This window comes from Microtus ochrogaster, chromosome 17 (assembly GCF_000317375.1).
Source record: "Microtus ochrogaster isolate Prairie Vole_2 chromosome 17, MicOch1.0, whole genome shotgun sequence".
Taxonomy (NCBI): Eukaryota; Metazoa; Chordata; class Mammalia; order Rodentia; family Cricetidae; genus Microtus; species Microtus ochrogaster.
Window position 1 is genome coordinate 3825687 of NC_022019.1, and position 17857 is coordinate 3843543.

Here is a 17857-nt window from a genome sequence, read left to right on the forward strand (position 1 = left end):
AAAAATCATTAGTGTAGCCACAAGACCCGACTTCCAACTCTTTTCCTTTCTACTGTGGTTCACTGTAAACCTATTACCTCAGTTCATCATCTAAAATTGGGGTCAATATCTACAAACCCATATTCATCATATAGAAAGGAAACAATGGTACAACACACATTATCATAGATTAGGAAATATGATGCTGTCCAAAGTTCATTGAAGGAAATTCTAATCTTAGGGGTGCTCTCTTCCTCAGTCCCTCTTTCCCCTATCTAAAATACCAATAGGTAACATTTGTACTTCACTGTGTTCTGGTATTTACTGCTTTCAGTATTTTAATATAGTATTTTCTTTAATCTCTGTAGCTCTGAGATAGACACAAGTAGCTCCATTTTAAACATGGAGGAAATACTGAGGCGTGGAAGTTAGGTAAACTTCTCAAGGTCAGTTAGCAAGAGTCTCAGGATTAGGATATACTGTTAAAATTTGTTTTTTTGGTTTGGTTTTGAGACAGGGTCTTGCTATGTAGAATAGGATGGCCACTCACAGTGATCCTCCTGCTTCTGCCTCCTGAGTGCTGGAATTAAAGGCATGCACCACCCCACACATGGCAGAGCTCCAATCCTTAACTACACGGCCCCTCCATATTTGATGTTCCAACTGGATTCTAATAACTTCTAGTTTATAACCCTGAAAAACCCACAACATTCACAGTAGGTTCCCTAGTCACAATTGATTCTAGACTGCTTCTCATCCAAAGGGAGTACTTGCAATGCCCCCAGTAGGTTGTCACAAAACCTCTCCTTTCCTTCTTGCTGCTGCTAAGTATATGTATCTACTCAGGCTTAAGTTATTCTAACAGTTCTGCTATTAAATGTCCTTTCAGAACAGATTTGTCAAAAATATCAGTCAGATACATCTTGAACTTTCTGTTCTGTAAGAGGCTTCACAAAATGAAAGAAAGTGAGGGAGCACCTGACCAACCAAAAAAATTTAATATGAAGCTGCAAAGGAGAAAAATTCATATTCTGCTAAATACATTACATCATCTCAAAGCAGTCCAAATGACTGAATCAGAATCGGGAAGTCCTACATAGTAGCAGAAAAAAATAGCACAAAACTTAAAGACAGTATTACTTAAGTATTTTTACCTCTGAGGGACTGACATCTGGAAAAACAAATCATACAGTGCTGTTAATATACTGACAAAGTGTCAGCAATAATTCAGTTGAATTGTAGGAACATCGCTGGGTGTGGTGGTGCATCCCTTTCATCCCAGCACTTGGAAGGCAGAGGCAGGGAGATCACTGTTGAGTTTGAGGCTAATCTGGTCTACATGAATTCCAGAACACTTAGGGCTTCACAAAGAGACCCTATCTGAAAACAAACAAATAAGAAAACCAAACCAAATAAAAATAAAATTAAAACAACCAAATAAAAGACCAACAAAAGGACATACAGAGTTAAAATAGTCAACCACATCTTATTCAAGAAAGCAGATCAAAGATGTACATTTTCTTAAACTAGTATCTGACAGTGGATAACCCACAGTACAGTAGGAGGCAGATGTTTAGGGTATGTCCTGTGTTCTATGATACTTCCTTTACTCTTCAGACTTGAGGTGAAATGAATATATTGCTCAGGTTCCACCTGAAATACTGATGAGTATTCGATGTAATTAAAGTTTTGTGTTATGGTTGGTTTTCATTGCCAGCTTGGCACAACCTAGGATCACCTGGGAAGAAAGTCTCAGTGAAGAACTGTCTAGATTAGGTTGGTCCATGATCTTAACTGGGTTGATGGAGATGGAAAGACCCACCCTGAAGGTGGATGGCACCCTTGAATCAGTTAGGCCTTGAACTGAATGAAGAGAGTGGGCTGAGCACTAGAAGCATGCACACATTCATTACTCTCTATTCCTGGTAAGATTTAACCAACTCCCTCAAACCCCCACTGTTGTGACTTCTTGCTATGATGGAATGGCCTGGAGCTGGGAACTAAACTAAACCATTCCTCAACCTAATAATTGTCTTTGTCAGAATCCACCTCCCCACCCTGAAAACAAGGTTTCTCTGTAGCCTTGGCTGTCCTGGAACTCACTCTGTAAACCAGGCTGGCCTCAAACTCAAAGAGATTCACCTGCCTCTGCCTCCTGAGTGCTAGGATTAAAGGTGTGTGCCACTACTGCCCAGATTTTTAATTTTATCACAGTAATGGAAACAAAACTAACACAGTTTGTTACATGAAAATTATAAAGACTTTATTTGGTTGTTTTAGTACTTTAAGAAAGGCAACACAGAAACAGAAGAAAAAAAGGAGTAACATTTAGCAGTTACATGTGCTGGGAATGACACACACAAATGTTTTACTTGCCTTATCTAGTATTATTGACAATTTCTTCATATATCTGACTCTCTTCAAGAGTCTCTACAAGTATATTTCCTATTTATTGGTTTAATTTTTGATGTAGTCCAAACTATCCTGAAACTCACTAGTAAGCTGAGGCTTACCCTGAACTCCTGATCTTCTGGGTGCACCCACTTCCCAAGTCCTGGGGTTATCATATTTCCTATTTTAAGAAATACACATTTCTGGGTTTGGGGTATGGTCCTGTTAACCTGAATTCTATCCCTGGAACCAACGAGGTGGAGGAGAGAACTCACTACTGAAAGTTGTTCTCTGACTTCTACAAGTTTCGCAGCATGCTCACGCATGTATGCATGTGAGTACACACATACACAATGAATACATGTAAAAAGAAATACAAATTTCTCTTTTCCCTTAAAGTCACATTATTTTCTAATATTGTCTCACAATGGGAACTGTTAATGTGGCTATCTTCTTAAGACCTGAAGTCTTCGATTCACCGTCACCACTGAAGCCTTTCTTAACATTTGAGTTTCCTAAATATAGTGGGAAGAGAAAGGAGAGGGTGGGGGAGGGACTGACATCATTCTACTATAAAATTATACATGGGGGATCTACTGGAGTAGCAGTGTGCGGACTTCTCTGAAGTGTTACACAGGAAGTGAGAAGGGTGACTGAAAGAAGGAAGAAGACCCTAGCCATCAGAAACCATGGGGAAACTATTAGAAGAGGGAATCAGCAAGTACAAAAAAAGCCTAAAAGAAAGGCTATGTCGTGGCTGGAGTGATGAGGGACAAGGAATAATCCATAAGATGAAATGCTTTATAGTGTGTCTTTGTCCCTAAAGAGTGACTAGAGCCAATAAAAGATTCTAAAGGGAAAACTTGGAAAATTAGATTTCTGTTGGAGAAGGATAACACTACCAGCAGTGCAGAGACTGAACCTGCAAGTGGGTGTAGGTGTATCAGAGGATACAAACCAAGTAGTTCAGCGGCTAGCTATGATGGATGGATTATACAGCAGGTGGTAGTGGCTTAAACCAGGTATTGTGATGGGGGATGGGCTGAAGAGGATAGGGTTTGGTGACAGAGTGAATGCTAAGTTTGCATGAAAAGGTAGTAGCAAGTATTACTTATAGTTTTTTTTTAAAGTGCTTCACCTCATTCCCCACTATAATTTATTTATTTTTATTTATGTGCATTGGTGTTTTGCCTGCATTTATGTCTGTATGAGGGTGTTGGATTCCATGGAATTGGAGTTCCAACTGTGAGCTGCCGTGTGGGTGCTGGGAATTGAACTCAGAACCTCTGGAAGAGCAGTCAGTGCTCTTCACCTCTGAGCCTTCTCGCAATTGAAGAGCAGTGGGAGCCAATTAAATGCAGAATGAAAGTGGAGAACTAGGTTTTGGAGGACATAGGTGTAGGGTGGGAACAGAGAAGCAAAGACGTGTTGAATCTGGATACTTTAGGTGCTGTGGGACAATGGCCTTTTACCCTGTCACTTATTGTATTGTTTTAATAAAATGCTGATTGGCCAGTAGCCGGGCAGGAAGTAGAGGTGGAGTGATCAGGCAGGAAATAGAGGCAGAATGACAAGAACAGGAAAATTCTGGGAAGAGGAAAGAGTCAGTCTGCAGTCGTCATCCAGACACAGAGGAAGCAAGATGAGAATGCCTCACTGATAAAAGATACCAAGCCATGTGGCTGACATAGACAAGAACTATGGGTTAATGTAGGATATAAGAGTTAATAAAAAGCTTGAGCTAATAGGCCAACCAGTTTATGATTAATGTAGACCTCTGTGTTTTTCTTTGGGACTGAAAGGCTGTGGGACCGGGTGGGACAGAAACCTTGGTCAACATTTAGGTATGATGAATATGTCAAATATGTGTAAAATTTAGAAAGTCAGGGTTTAGAGGTGCAGTTTAGATGAATCAGAAGTAGATATAAATCTTCTTTTTTCTGTGACATTATGCCATGAATGTAAATACTATCACTTGGGAAAGAGGGGAAATAGGCTCAAGTATTTAGACAACCTGTACTATGTGGAAAGGTCTTGTCTCCAAAACAAAACAAAATGATCAAATGCATATCAAAACAAACCCAAAAGGATAAAAGTACAGAGATGCTTTTATGCTTGTTAAACCTCTTTATTGTTTTTCGTTTCATTATTTTCTATATTTACTTCCTTCTGTTTCCTTTCTTTGGATTTATCATGCTCTTTTAAAAGTGAATGTTAATTTTGTTAAACTTTAGATTTTTCTTTTTCTGGCCTAATATAAAAATTCAAACCTAGTTTTACACAACAACTTAATTTTCTATGTTTTTTTTTTCCATGCTGGACATTTAATCTAGGGCCCCACACATGCTAGGGCAAATGCTATACTAGAGTCACACTCTCAGCCCTTACAAATAAACACTTTTGTGACAGAATTCTACTGTAATGTCTCTGTGGTGAGAGAATACAAATTCTTCAAAATTTAGTAATAGCTAATGACAAACATTATATGCCATATACCATTCTAAATATCCATATTTAATCTCCTTCTCACAATAATCCTATAAGCAGGTATTACTATTGCTCTAATTTTTATAAGCAAGGTGGAAGGCACAGAGTAACTGAATAATTTACCTAAGTAACTTTAATAAATGTGGAGTTATGTTTTCTACTTACCACTTTAGTTTTTATCCTTGGAGTAAATAGAATCCTGTTCATTGAGGAAGTGATCAATCCATATGAGGCATTATTAATGTAAAATAACATACATCATCAATGTATAGAATTCTTAGTTGTTTTTTTTTTTTTCTCCTGAGACAGGGTTTCTCTGTGTAGCCTGGGCTGTCCTGGAACTCACTCTGTAGATCAGGTTGGTCTTGAACTCAAGAGAGCTGCCTGCCTTTGCCTCCTGAGTGCTGGGATTAAAAGTGTGTGTCACCACTATGGGCAAATTCTGAGTTTTAAAAGATGGTTTAAGAAACCATCTACAGATACTGAATGTTCCCGAACTGCTCGAGCAGACTCTTTGTTGTATGTTATGCATGTTCCTGTCTTTATACCCCAAGTGCCTAGTAAATGACTTGTACATTTTGTACAAGTCATACTTGTACAGATTACCTTGCATTTAAAAAAATTTGGCATAATGTTTTTATAGAATAAGTGATGTCATTGGGGAATGGGAAGTCTGACTTCTTTCAGCCTACCTACTTTGAGGATCACTTTACACTAATGTGTAAATTGTTTTTTCTTAAAAAAAAAAACAAAACCTATAGCAGTAGTACTCCTTTGCCATACAAATTTACTTTTGATGGATATTTGGGTTAATTTCAGTTTTGAGCTCTTATAAATGAAGCTGAATGTTATTAGTTTTTATATGTAAGGCTTTCTATGGACATATAGCTTCTCTTAATTATTTATGACAATAACAGCTATATTGTATGGCAGGCTTATGCTTTCTAAAAGTTGTTTTTCAAACTGGTTTTAAGCCTTACATGTAAACTGTCAGCACATACATAATATATATCTACTCATCTATGATTTTTAAAAATGACTTATTTTTATATGCACTAGTGTTTTGCCTGCATGCATATTGTGTGAGGGTCTCACATTCCCTAGATGCCAGAGTTATAGACAGTTGTGAGTTGCCATGTGGGTGTTGGGAATTGAACCCAGTTTGTTCTGAAGTGTAGCCAGTGCTCTTAACTGCTAAGTCATCTCTCTAGCCCCCATGTATACTTTTAAAGCCAGTCTTTTACACTTTTAATTCCCTAATCAATGTTTGCTGGTAATTAATGATTGTAATTTTAATTATCCTAATTAATCACCCTGATTATCTTTTAAAGTGCTTCTTGGTTTTGCATATATCTTTTTGCAAAGTGTTTGTCGAACCCTTTTGCCTATTTATTTATTTCCTTAGATAGGTTTCTTTGTGTAACATTATCTGGCTGCCCTGGAACTCACTCTGTAGACCATACTGGCCTCATACTCACAGAGATCCACCTGCCGTTGACTCCTGAGTGCAGGGATTAAAGACATGTGCCACCACAACCAGGTGCTTTTGACAATTTTTGTTGTTCTAATTATAGAATTTTAAGAATTTGTTATATATTCTTAATGTATATACTTTTGCCAGCTATAAGTTTTGTAAATATTTTGTCACTCTGTTTTGTAAAAACCCAAAGACTTTAATTTGTTAAAACTTCATTGTCAGTTTTAGTTTTCTAAAATAAAGATTTCCTTCCACAAATTTTAGCTTTTATATTTAGATCCATGATTTAACTCAAACAGATTTTTAAGTATGGTATACGTTAGAATTAGTGTTCATTCTCCCCACAGTGTATATTTAACAAAATTTTCTATTACTAAATTTTGACATCTTTGTAAAACATTCTGTTAATTAAGTATGTGTGTCTAATTTTGCTGTACTGATCTATCTTTAAATCAGTATTACGTGGTCTCAATGACTGTAGCATATAAATCTTAAAAATCAGGTAGTATGATTTTCCAATTTTATTATTCTTTTTCAGAACATTAGGGACTTAAGTCCTCCATTTTTCACATATAGTATTTCATAACTATCAGAACTTCCACAGGGCTTTAAATAGGGATGGCATTACATGTATAGGGCAAACTGGAGAAGTGGCATCTTAAAACCACTGCATCTCACTAGGTATACCTGTCATTTATATAGGCTTTTGCTTTTTCAGTGCTAGGGCCTTGTGTATGTTAGCTGACCACTCTTACCATTGAACTATATATACTTGTTTTCTCTAATTTCTCTTAATGTTCATAGTGTCTTGCATTTCATTACATTTATTCCTAAGTACTTTACTTTCTAATACTATTGTTCTGTAAGTGGCTTGTTTCTTAATTTCAGTTTCCATTTTTTTTAGCAGTATAAAAAGTCTTATTCTGTAAGTGTGTTAGGTTCTTTCATTAGTTCTAATAGTTTTTTAATTTTAAGTTTATTTATTTTTCTTTTTGAGGCAGGGTTTCCCAGTAGCTTTGGAGCCAGTCCTGAAACTCGCTCTATAGACCAGGCTGCTCTTGAACTCAGAGATCCAACTGCTTCTGCCTCCCAAGTGCTGGGATTAAAGGTGTACGACACTACTGCCCAGATACTTCTAATAGTTTTTGAAAACTCAAAAACTATTTGAGGATTTTACCTGTGTCCTCAGCAAAATAAAAATAATATTTATAAACACACCACTGTCACATCTAAGTTCTTTCATATAAACTTACTCCAAATTATTTACTCTATGCCATAATTAACAAAGAGAGACTAGTTGATAAATTTTCAACAAAAGGACTGAGATAATTGTCTCAAATGTAGATGAGCTTTACACCTATCAGAAGCATGGCACTTGCTAGGATGCTTAATTATGTAGTGTGCGCGCACACATATATAAGGTTAGAATCAATGTTCACACGTGCGCGCGCACACACACGCACACACTTTACTTTATTAAAAGAACATTTCGCTCCCAGGAAAAGCTTCTAGTGTGGCCTACATTTATTTCCTTCTCCCTTGATTCTATTCAACTTTCAATCCCAAGCTATGGTTCTCCTCCAGTGTCCCGTCACCACCACCCCAGCAGATACCAACCATAGTTGGAGTTTCATCCAGTCCATGGAGCACATTTCTGACCTCAGCGGTGACTGTGCCTATCATTAGGATGTCTGACAGCAACAATTTTACTTTTTTTTTCTCTAAACTTGGTTTTCCTTCTTGCTATACTGTAATTGCTAAGACCTCAGTATATATTTTTTTTTTAAAAAAAAGATTTTATTTTATAGGACTGGGGAGATGGCTCACCAGTTAAGCACTTGTTGCTCTTTCAGAGGACCCAGGTTGGGTCTCAGCATCCGCATTAGGTAGCTAACAATGGCCTCAAACTCGAGTTCAGGGGAGACAACACTTTCTTCTGGCCTACATGGGCACGTGCACCTATATAATCTGCTTTGGTGATCATTAGGTTCTCACTGCAATGTTGTTGTAAAATGCTTTGAAACTATTAATTCCAGTAAATGTAAATCACTCAGATCCTGCCTTTTTGTGATATACCATGTATCCAGAATATATGTTTGCAGTTACAGAAAAAGTAGGATCAAGTTAGTGGGTTAAAGACAGTTGAGTAGGTTCAGACAAAAGCAGTTTATATTTCTTGCAGATAGAAGTCAAACACTGAACTAAAGCATTTCCACTGAATAGTAACTTGTGATGTGAGACATTTATTTTTGTAGACTTTTCAGTTAATATATCTTAAAGTAGGTTTGTTAGTAATATTTTTCCAGTAGTAAACATAACTAACCTTTTCTTTATTAAAGCCAGATAATCTATGCTTTCATAACATGTGTAATTTTTAGACACAAAATTAAGACTACATTCAACCCATATATAATTTACCTCAAATATTCAACAAAATAGGGCTTTATATCATTATTCAGTAATATAGTCACAGTTGCTCTAGTTGCTGTGAGACAAAAATATAATAAAAATAACTTGTCCTTCGGAGTTTTCATTTTAGGTGATAAAATACATTTGTGGGAAATAATACAACAAAGCAGGATACACGGAAGTTGAGTTACATTTTATTTAAAGTGCCATTGCTATTTAGAATAGTACATTTACCTTGAAGAGGCAATAAATAACATTCATGAATGTAAAAGTTAAAATCGAAAATTCAATACTTTAGTTCTTCTGGCATTAGAATTCGTTGCACTTTATACTGACTAAGCAACTAGTGTTTATATTACAAAAACTGGAAGGGAAAATGTCAACATGGGCCTCACAGATGAACTTATTTATTTGACTGTGCCATAGTGTTAGTTATTACGTTGTCTTTTTATATATCCTAAGGGAGGATAGGATCATAAGATAATCTAGTTAAAGACTTAAATCTTCACTAGTGAAAACACAGGAGTACAAAATTTAGTCTGGTAAATGTCATGCTCCGCTGATCTTGCCAGAAAAAGTTCAATATCTGCTTTTAGGTATTGTAGTTTTCTCCTTCTAAAAATCTATTTATGGGAGGATATCTATGAGAAGATTAAAAGTCCAATTTTTTTCAGAAAGGACTACTTTTAGCTCAATTCCATTCGGGTGTAGACCAGATGAAAGAGTGGTTTAAGCAGTTCTTAACTTTTAAAAACATGTGTTTTGGAAGACTCACCATAAAATGTGTTCATAGTAGCAATTTTTTTCTGTATGTATAGTGATGTGTGGTTTTATTTTAAAACTATGTAACTGTGTGTGGGGCTGTGCATGTGAGTGTAGGTATGTTGGAACTTCTGGAACTTAAGTTACATAGTTGTGAGCCACCATGTAGGTGCAGGAAACTGAGCAGAATTATGCACGAGCAGCAAGTGCTCTTACCTGAAGGGCCATATCTTCATGCCTGATCTATGGGTTCTTTCCAATAAAAAGTTGGAATGTTTTCAATTAGTCAGAAATGGACATATCAAATGTTTTAAATTAACATGAGAGACAGTAAATATAATACTTTGGGATAAAAATCAAATAATAGTTTTGCTTTTAGCAACAAACTTTCCCTATGACTTTGCTATAGTATGAAGAATTCAAAGGTTGGGTGGCACATGCCCATAATTCCATCACTTCGGAAGCTGAGGCGTAAGAATTTTAAGTTTAATACCATCTTGATACACAGCAGATTCCAGGCCAGCCTGAGCTAATTAGCAAGCCTATCTGAAAAATAAAACAAAACACTGAAAATAAACAACTCTGCACTGAGAGAAACGTTGCTAATTCAGAAGGATCAATGGAAATCATACTTCCAGTTACTTAAGAGTTATTACTTAAAAATTGTGATTTAGAGCTGGACATGGTGATACATATCTAAAATTCCTAGCATCTGGAAGGCTGAAGCAGGAGGATGGAGAGTTCAGGGACAGCCTGGAGTACATAAATAGCCTACCTCAAGAAGCACAAGAAAAACTAATTCACTCTTACTGATTTCTTTTCTTTCTTTTTCTTTTCTTTTCTTTTTATTTTTTGAGGCAGGGTCTTGCAATGTGCAACTAGAGATCCTGCTCCTCTTGCCTCTGCCATCTAGGTGCAAGGATTACAAATGTGTGCTAACATACTCACCTTTTAAGTACTTCAGCTACGCAGGCCTTATTGTCTTAGAACTGTGCAGTATAAGCTGGCCTCAAAGTCATGACATTTTTCTTGCCTCAGTCTCCTGAGTGCTAGGATTATAGGCATGTACCACCATACCTGATTTCAAATAATCTTTTAAGTATAAATACCTATGAGGTGGGTTTTTTGGTAATGAATTGGGAAATAAATTCTGATTAAAATGTATATTCTAAAGGCTTTCAAAAAAGATGAAATTTATTCAAGTATTGTGTGTTCTAAAATTGTTAGTATTATTATAAAAGACAAATATCACAAAAAGCTTTAGTACAATATTTTGAAAATTGTATTTTCTAGGGTAAGAATTTTTTTTTCTTCAAAAAGTGTATCACACAAAGTGATACTTTGTTGTTTTTCTGAACAGGGTTTCTTTGGTCTAACTGCCTGGCTGTCTGGGAACTTGCTTTTAGACCAAGCTGGCCTGGAACTCACAGAGGTCCACCCGTCTCTGCCTCCTGAGTGCTGGGATTAAAGATATGAGCCACCATGCCTAGTTACAAGTAATTCATTTAATAAGACTTTCAGATTTTAATATTTCATTACTTGTGATATTAGGGATTAAAACATGTGAAAATTCTACCTATTCTGTATTTTTTAGTTCTAGAAGTATACTTTTTAGAATTTAATGCTTAAATATAGTTGATATTTTTCCTGTTGTAATGTTTTGGCCAGTTTATTTGCCTTTGAGCAAGAGGTACTGGTAGAAGATACACGTGAACCCTTAAGGAGTGGTTCTCGATCTTCCTTATGCTGTGACCCTTTTAGTACAATTCCTTATGTGGTGGTGACCCCCAGTCATAAAATTTATTGTCACTGCTACTTATTAACTGTAATTTTGCTACTTTTATGAGTCATAATGTATGTATCTATGATTTCTGGTGGTCTTAGGTGACCCCTGTGATGGGTTGCTTGAACCCCAATGTGGTCTCAACCCACAGACTGAGAAATTGCCTTAAGGCATCCACGGTATCTTACTCAGGCTGTTGGTAACTTGGATGTATATATATTTAAAATCTCATCTAGCTGCATGTGTAAGCTTGTGTACTTTATGGTCATGTGTTACAACTCAAGTGAAAGGGTAGTCTGCCACTTGGAAAGGCCCAATCAATCACATATGTAATTTAAGTCACGAGTATGTGGAGGGGGAGGCAGACATACAAGGTATCTGATGCTCCCAGCAAAGGAACTTCTAATCATTTTCAGGTAGATGAACTGTGTCTGTAGCTAAAGTAAAGCTTCGATGATGGGAAATTATTAGTGTTCTATTAGAAGTGGTGTCAAGAAGAACTCAGTAGCAGTTCATCTATAAATGTGTTGGACAGTTTGACTAAGTGGATAAGAACATCATATAATGACACCTTATAGCATGTTTATTTGATTTATAATTGCATATGCATTTTACTTTTGCTTCTTAAGGTTTGGGTTCTTGCAGTATCGTGTGGCCTTCCAAAGGATGGAGAATAAAAATAAAGTTTGTTTTTTTACTTAACAATTGTTTTCAGTATGAATAGCTGAAATTATAATTGTGATTTTAAAATGGTGCATTGTTTCCCTATTAAGGGAGAAAAAGAATTGGTTTATGTTGAAAATATAAATACTTAATCTGATTCAAAAGTGCCTTTGAAAAAAACTTTTCCTTGGAATTGTTATCACCTCCAAAAGCCTTTGAGAGGATTAGCTGCATAGACCAATACTGTTCTATATTAGTCAGTATTAAGCGTATGATGTCACCTTTTCCCTCCCCTCCTAAGCTCTTGAGAGAAAGGAAGACTTTTGGGGGTTAAGCCTGAAAATACTAAGGCTTAAATACCATTGATATACATGATAGACAACCTCACACCCCAAACCTGTCTTGAAATGGGTCAAATACTTAAGCGCTGCAGAACAATGCAATCCAACAGCAAGTCCTTTGAAAGGGGGTGTGATTAGACTCCAGCTATTAAGCAAGTTGTTGAAAAACAAAAACAAAACAAAAACCAGTTCCGTGGTTTGTTTCTGCAACAGGCATAGGTTACGCTTGTTTCTTCTAATTCGCTCCCCACCAAAGGGCTATGCTGTAAGAGACCTGCAGAATAGCCAAAGCAAGCAGCAACTGGGACTGACATTAAGGGCTTTACGGAGGTCCTTCGACTGTCCCGCAGCATTGGTTATTGATCGTTCGCCCCGCCGGGGTAGCGATCGATCAGAACTTGTGTAAGGTGCATAGAGTCATAGTTAAGGATATGTGTGTGTGTGTGTGTGTGTGTGTGGGTATAAGCCTCTAATAAAAGGAACGCAGCAACAATAGCGGAGGAACAGCTCTGCCTGGTGACGTAATGGCTGGCAGCGGTCCAGCTTCGGCAGAGCTGCCGCTACCTCAGCATCCAACCTCCCTCAACCCGGTCCAGCCCCAGCAGAGCCACCGGAGCTGTGACTTCTTACGATGCCGCTCTGTGGTCGCTACCGACGCCTTACCGTGGAGGTCTGGAACACTGAACAAAGGGTGTCCCACAGTCTTAAGTTGTCGGGGCACGCAATACTCTCTCTCACACTTCTCCAACCCTCTCAGGCACCGAGTCCATCAGCGGCTTAAGTTGAGGGAGAGGGAAAAGACCGGAGTGCCTCAGTGTCCCCAGGCTGCTCTCCGGCCACCTCCCCCCAGCCCCTCCCCCGCCCCCCGACGGTCTCGGCGGGAGGGGATCCCGGCGGCCCCGCTCCCCCGCACGCCGGTCCTCCCGCCTTACCTCTGCCAGGTAGAGGTTGAGGAGACAGAGCGTGGAGAACTGGAGGCAGGAGGGGAAGCAGTAGAGCAGCCAGTGCGGGAAGAAGTGTAGGCGAGAGGGCGGCCGCAGCACGGGCAGCGAGCCGCTGAGGGAGAAGGCGGCCGAGAAGAGCGTGGTCCTGAGCGCTGCCCACGCGAGACAGAGGAAGAGGCAGAGGCTCTGGTAACTGAGCCGCCGCTCGCGGTACAGGAGCAGCCGCCACAGCTGCAGGTAGGCAAAGGCGAAGAGCGCTGCATAAAGCAGCGCGTGCAGCACGCTCAGCGCCAGTTGCACCGAGCCTGGCACCGCGGCACCCGAGGCCGCGACGGCGCCCCCGCCGGGCGTCAAGGGTTCGCGGCCAGCCGTGGGGACCGCGGCTGGCGCCGGCCCCGACACTAACACCCTCATGAGGGGACGCGAGCAGCGGCAAGGGAGCGCGGGAAGGAAGCGGCCCAAACTCCCCCGGACCTCCCGCCCGCCCCAGCCTGCGGCCCCCGGGCAGCACCGTGACAAGACTCGCAGCCCCGCGCGGTGGCCGCCGCTGCCCTCGGGCTCGCCTCCCCCTCCCCCCGGGGGGCTCGGCTCCTCCTGCCGCCGCTCGACTCCGCAGCAGCAGAAAACAACTCTCGGCTGGAGACAATCAGCTGAGCGAGCCGAGCATTTGAGGCGCTCGCTCCGCACTGTGGGCTGCCGGCGATTGGCCCGGGTGGACACGCCCTCTGGGTGCCGCGCTCGGAGGACCACGGGCCTCGGAGCCCGTCACTCCAGGATGCCGCTATCTGATTGGGCTTCTGCTGTCCTCCCCCTCTTTTTCCCCCGCCCCACTCCCCACGCACGCTGCTGATTGGCCCAGCAACTGTAAGACCTGCTCGCGCCCGCGGGAGGATTCCAGATTCTGTCACCTAGGCGTGCTCTCGCCCCGCCCCCCCGGCCTTCCATTGGTTGGAGGATCTCTTACGTAAGGAGCACGAGGAGAAGGCGGAGCCTCGGGTTCCTTTTTTTTCTTTTCTTTTTCTATTTTTTTTGTTTTTGCCCCTAAAACCGATTTTGCGGAGGCGGCCGTGGGCGGCGAGCTCTCTCAGGTAGGCGTTGTCGTTTGCGGGCTGCCTTGGGAACCAGCCGCTATCCCGCCTCTGACTCCGCCTCCTCCCGGGTGGCGGGAAGTGCTGTCCTCGGAGACGGTTCAGCTCTTTGCCGTGAGGTACTACGCGCTGGTCTCCGGCAGGTGGGTGGCAGCGGGCCTCGAGAGTCCGCCTGCAGGATTGCATGCACGTCCGCAGCAGGCTGCTTGAGGAGCTCCGACTTCCGAGCTAGCACACCTATTTATGGGGCGCCGAAGGATCCTGGTTTTGCTTTATCTATTATCATTATTTTTATTTCCTTTTTCTGCGCTAGTAGGAAGGAACACGAGTCTAGGACATCGAATGAAGTAAAGTGCGAGCCGAAACTGTAAGTATTCTCTTGGGAAAAGGTCCTTAAGCACGGTTGGTACTGGGAAGAGGTGAATAATGTTAAGGCCTTCTGCAAGGGAAAGGCGATTCTTTGAAACCTGGAGTTTGGAAAGATGTCCTTGGCATAAAATTTAGGGCGGGAAGGGGGAGAGCAGTAACAGTTTGGTGATTGTCCAGGATGGAATTGTGTGTAGGAGCGGATGGTGCTATCTTCGTTTGAGACTAAGAGGCACAAAAATAAACGTTAAAAAAGTGAGAAACGACTGTATAGTAGGTCACTACATGAAATTTGTTACCTTTTTTGTTGTTACTTGGTAACAAGTCAGTCAGAATGATGCAAGATTAATAGGGAATCCTGCGTTCTCAGAATGAATATCTCATCACAGATTGAGTGTTCTTGCAGGCAGAATATTTACTGGAGCATCCAAAACCCAGCCTCTCCTAAATAACCCCTTTCCCATGCTCTGCTTAAGAAGAGTGTTGCTTCTCCATCCTCCATGCACCAAGTGCATGTTGCTGGGTGGTTTAAGGTCTGTATTGTCGTCCTCATTCTGGGCCAGTAGTTTACTATGCAGCGGATGGCGTCACCACCCATCTGTATATAACCACGCACATGCATGCACTATAATGATAAAATGAAAAGAAAGCCATAAAAGTCAGAGGGTTTATTCAGTGGCTCATCAGGTGAACTACAACAAGGCAGGGGAATCTGTAGCATTTAGATGCTTTCTTTTATCTCATTAGTTTTAGGGTTGGTGGAGGCTGTCTACATTCCAGACCTTAAAGATGTTAAGCCAGACACAAAGGGGGATAGTATGCGGTGATTGCAAGGGGCAAGAGGTAGTGCAAGACGATTTTGGGTCTTGTTTTATGATGCTCCGTCTTTCCTGGTGTTCTACGAAAGCATGCTGCAGGGGCTTTACAGAGATGCAGTTTCTTCAGAGAACTTGACCACGCAGCACTTATTCAGTACAGAGCAGCAGCAAACAGTTCTCATTCTGTGTGCCCTAGAGTGCAGTTCTCCACGGCCTCTGGCTTCGTCCTGTGAGGCAGATAAAACTGTGAGAGTCTTATCATTATCTGAGCCACATCTAAACTGGCTTTGGAGCGTGTGACTTCTTTTTGAGGCTGAGTGGTTTGATCAGCATGCTTCTTTGAGCACAGAACAGCGTAGGTCTAACTTAGGGTTTATGTTTGTAGATTGCCTGCTTTTGCTGGTGCTTGCATACCTTGTCAGATACAACCAAGAGCTCCAATTCAGAGTGCATATCCTGTTTTCAAGCCCCTTCTCTCGGTGCTTGAGATAAGCTGATTAGCTGCAAGAATCTTGGTACACACTCATTGTAGATCCATTAGTTACTGTCGTCTCCAGATTACTGTAGCCACAGCTTTATCAACTTGATGTGGCTCCGTTTTTGATTGGCAGTGTCTGATAAACCTCTTGTGAGGCCCAGACCAGTTTTGAGCTCTGCTTGATCTCCTAGCCAGTGTTTGAGAGTTCATGTTAAGGCAACTGCTAATTTATAGCATGTGTGTCAGTGGACAGAGACTAGTTTACGCTAAACAAGTAGTTCCTTAAATCTTAATGGCTTAAAATATCATAGGATTTCTTCCTGAAGCTCACGACACATTATCTAGGGGTTCTTGGTGTTGTGTTCATGTGGACAAGATAGCTACCATTTTGAGCATTTCTGGTGACTTTTGTCGCCTGATATTCCTCTTTTCCTCCCCCCCACAGTGAAATCATATGGTGTCATAAACAATCTCAGCAGAGGAGGAATGCGGAAGCTCAGTGAAGCCTTCTTTACCCCAGGAACTCAGGATCCACCACACCGGAGGAGCCAGGTCACATTTCTCCCATGGTTCTCATCAGTTTGTGGAGGTGTGTAGATTTTCTAGTTACTAGAGGTGTGTGTGTGTGAGAGAGAGAGAGACTAAATGTCTTCCCTATCTTTGTGTTTACTCTTTGATTGCTTATAGTCTTTCCCACCCACATTCTCTATCCTTTAGTTTAAAGATCCTTGTGTAAGGAGGGCAAGACTGAACAAATGCTTTTTATTTTCCAAGGATGGGTTTGTCCCTTGTTTTGTAGCTGGGTTTGATAGATTAGATTAATAATAGAAGCTATGGAAGTTTATTTACATGGAAAAAAGAAAGGTGAAAGAGTGTAAGATCTGAAGAAAGAGGAGAATATCAAAATAATGCCTGGCTCGCATCACTTCCTTAAGTAAAATCACCTCATTTTTATTTTGACAGTATAGATCATCAATAGAAAAACTCCCGGAGTTGTTCAAGAGAAAACAAGTAAAACTTGAGAATAGCAGACAAGACTGACAGTAGGCCAGAGAGGAAAGTGGTAAGTATACCGAGAAAGGTGGCGGGAGGATGGGTAGACCGAATTGGGTTCAAAAGGTAGCACTGGACTAGTCAGTTGAGAAAGAACTCTGTGTATAAGCAGTGTAAAATAAGTCAAATAGTATGTCTTAAGCATTAAGGTAGCGTATATTCAAAAAGAATGTTCCAGCATAATGTGAGTAGATCACTTGCAGGAGATTTAAAAGGTAGTGAACCCATAGCAGAGTTTGAGTGTCTTTTTCCCAGCCAAATGGTGTTTAGCAGTTGCTGGAGTATTTGTTATACATTAGCTATAAATGGGTCAAACAAAATGTCTAATTTTAAAAATGAGTAGAGTCAGGCTTGGTGGTATAGGTCTGTACTCCCAGCTACTCAGGAGGCTGGGGCAGGAAGATTATAAATTCAAGGCCAGCTTGGACAGTAAGTGACACCCTGACTTCAGGCTGGGGCTAAAGATCAGTGGTAGAGTGCTTAACTAGCTTGTTCAAGGCTTTGAGTTCATTGTCTAACACAGAAAATTAAAAAAACACAGAACTAGGTAATATTTTTAATTAATTTAAGAATGTTAAAAATTGTCAGCTTAACACTGCAGTAGATATCTGTGCAACTTAAGCATTTTGTAGATATCCTAGATTTCTTTTGCCATTATCAAGAATCAAGCTGAGTATGATATTGAATGACTGTAATCCAAACTCTCGAAAGGCAACAAGGGGTGCTGTGAGTTTGAGGTGAGCCAGGCTACAAACTAGAACCTTGTCTCAGAAAAACCAAACTCAAAAATCAACAACAACACACACACACACACACAC

General features: G+C 40.6%; 2 protein-coding genes across 5 annotated transcripts in view; one reads left to right on the top strand and one right to left on the bottom strand.

Annotated features, from left to right (window-relative positions):
- Positions 1-13907, bottom strand: part of Gpr137c (G protein-coupled receptor 137C) — a 63573-nt gene extending 49666 nt beyond the window's left edge. Inside the window, exon 1 of the mRNA XM_005355388.3 lies at positions 13225-13907. Within this exon, the coding sequence (XP_005355445.1) occupies positions 13225-13650 (426 nt within the window). The 5' untranslated portion in view covers positions 13651-13907. The remainder of the gene's footprint in view (positions 1-13224) is intronic.
- A 337-nt stretch (positions 13908-14244) lies between these two features.
- Txndc16 (thioredoxin domain containing 16) overlaps positions 14245-17857 on the top strand; it is an 87225-nt gene continuing 83612 nt past the window's right edge. For 2 of the 4 annotated variants that reach the window (XM_005355389.3, XM_026783292.1), the window contains exons 1-4: positions 14245-14324; positions 14641-14691; positions 16432-16575; positions 16955-17049. The gene's annotated coding sequence lies outside the window, so the exon portion shown is untranslated. The other 2 variants (XM_026783291.1, XM_026783290.1) reach the window with 2 other exon arrangements.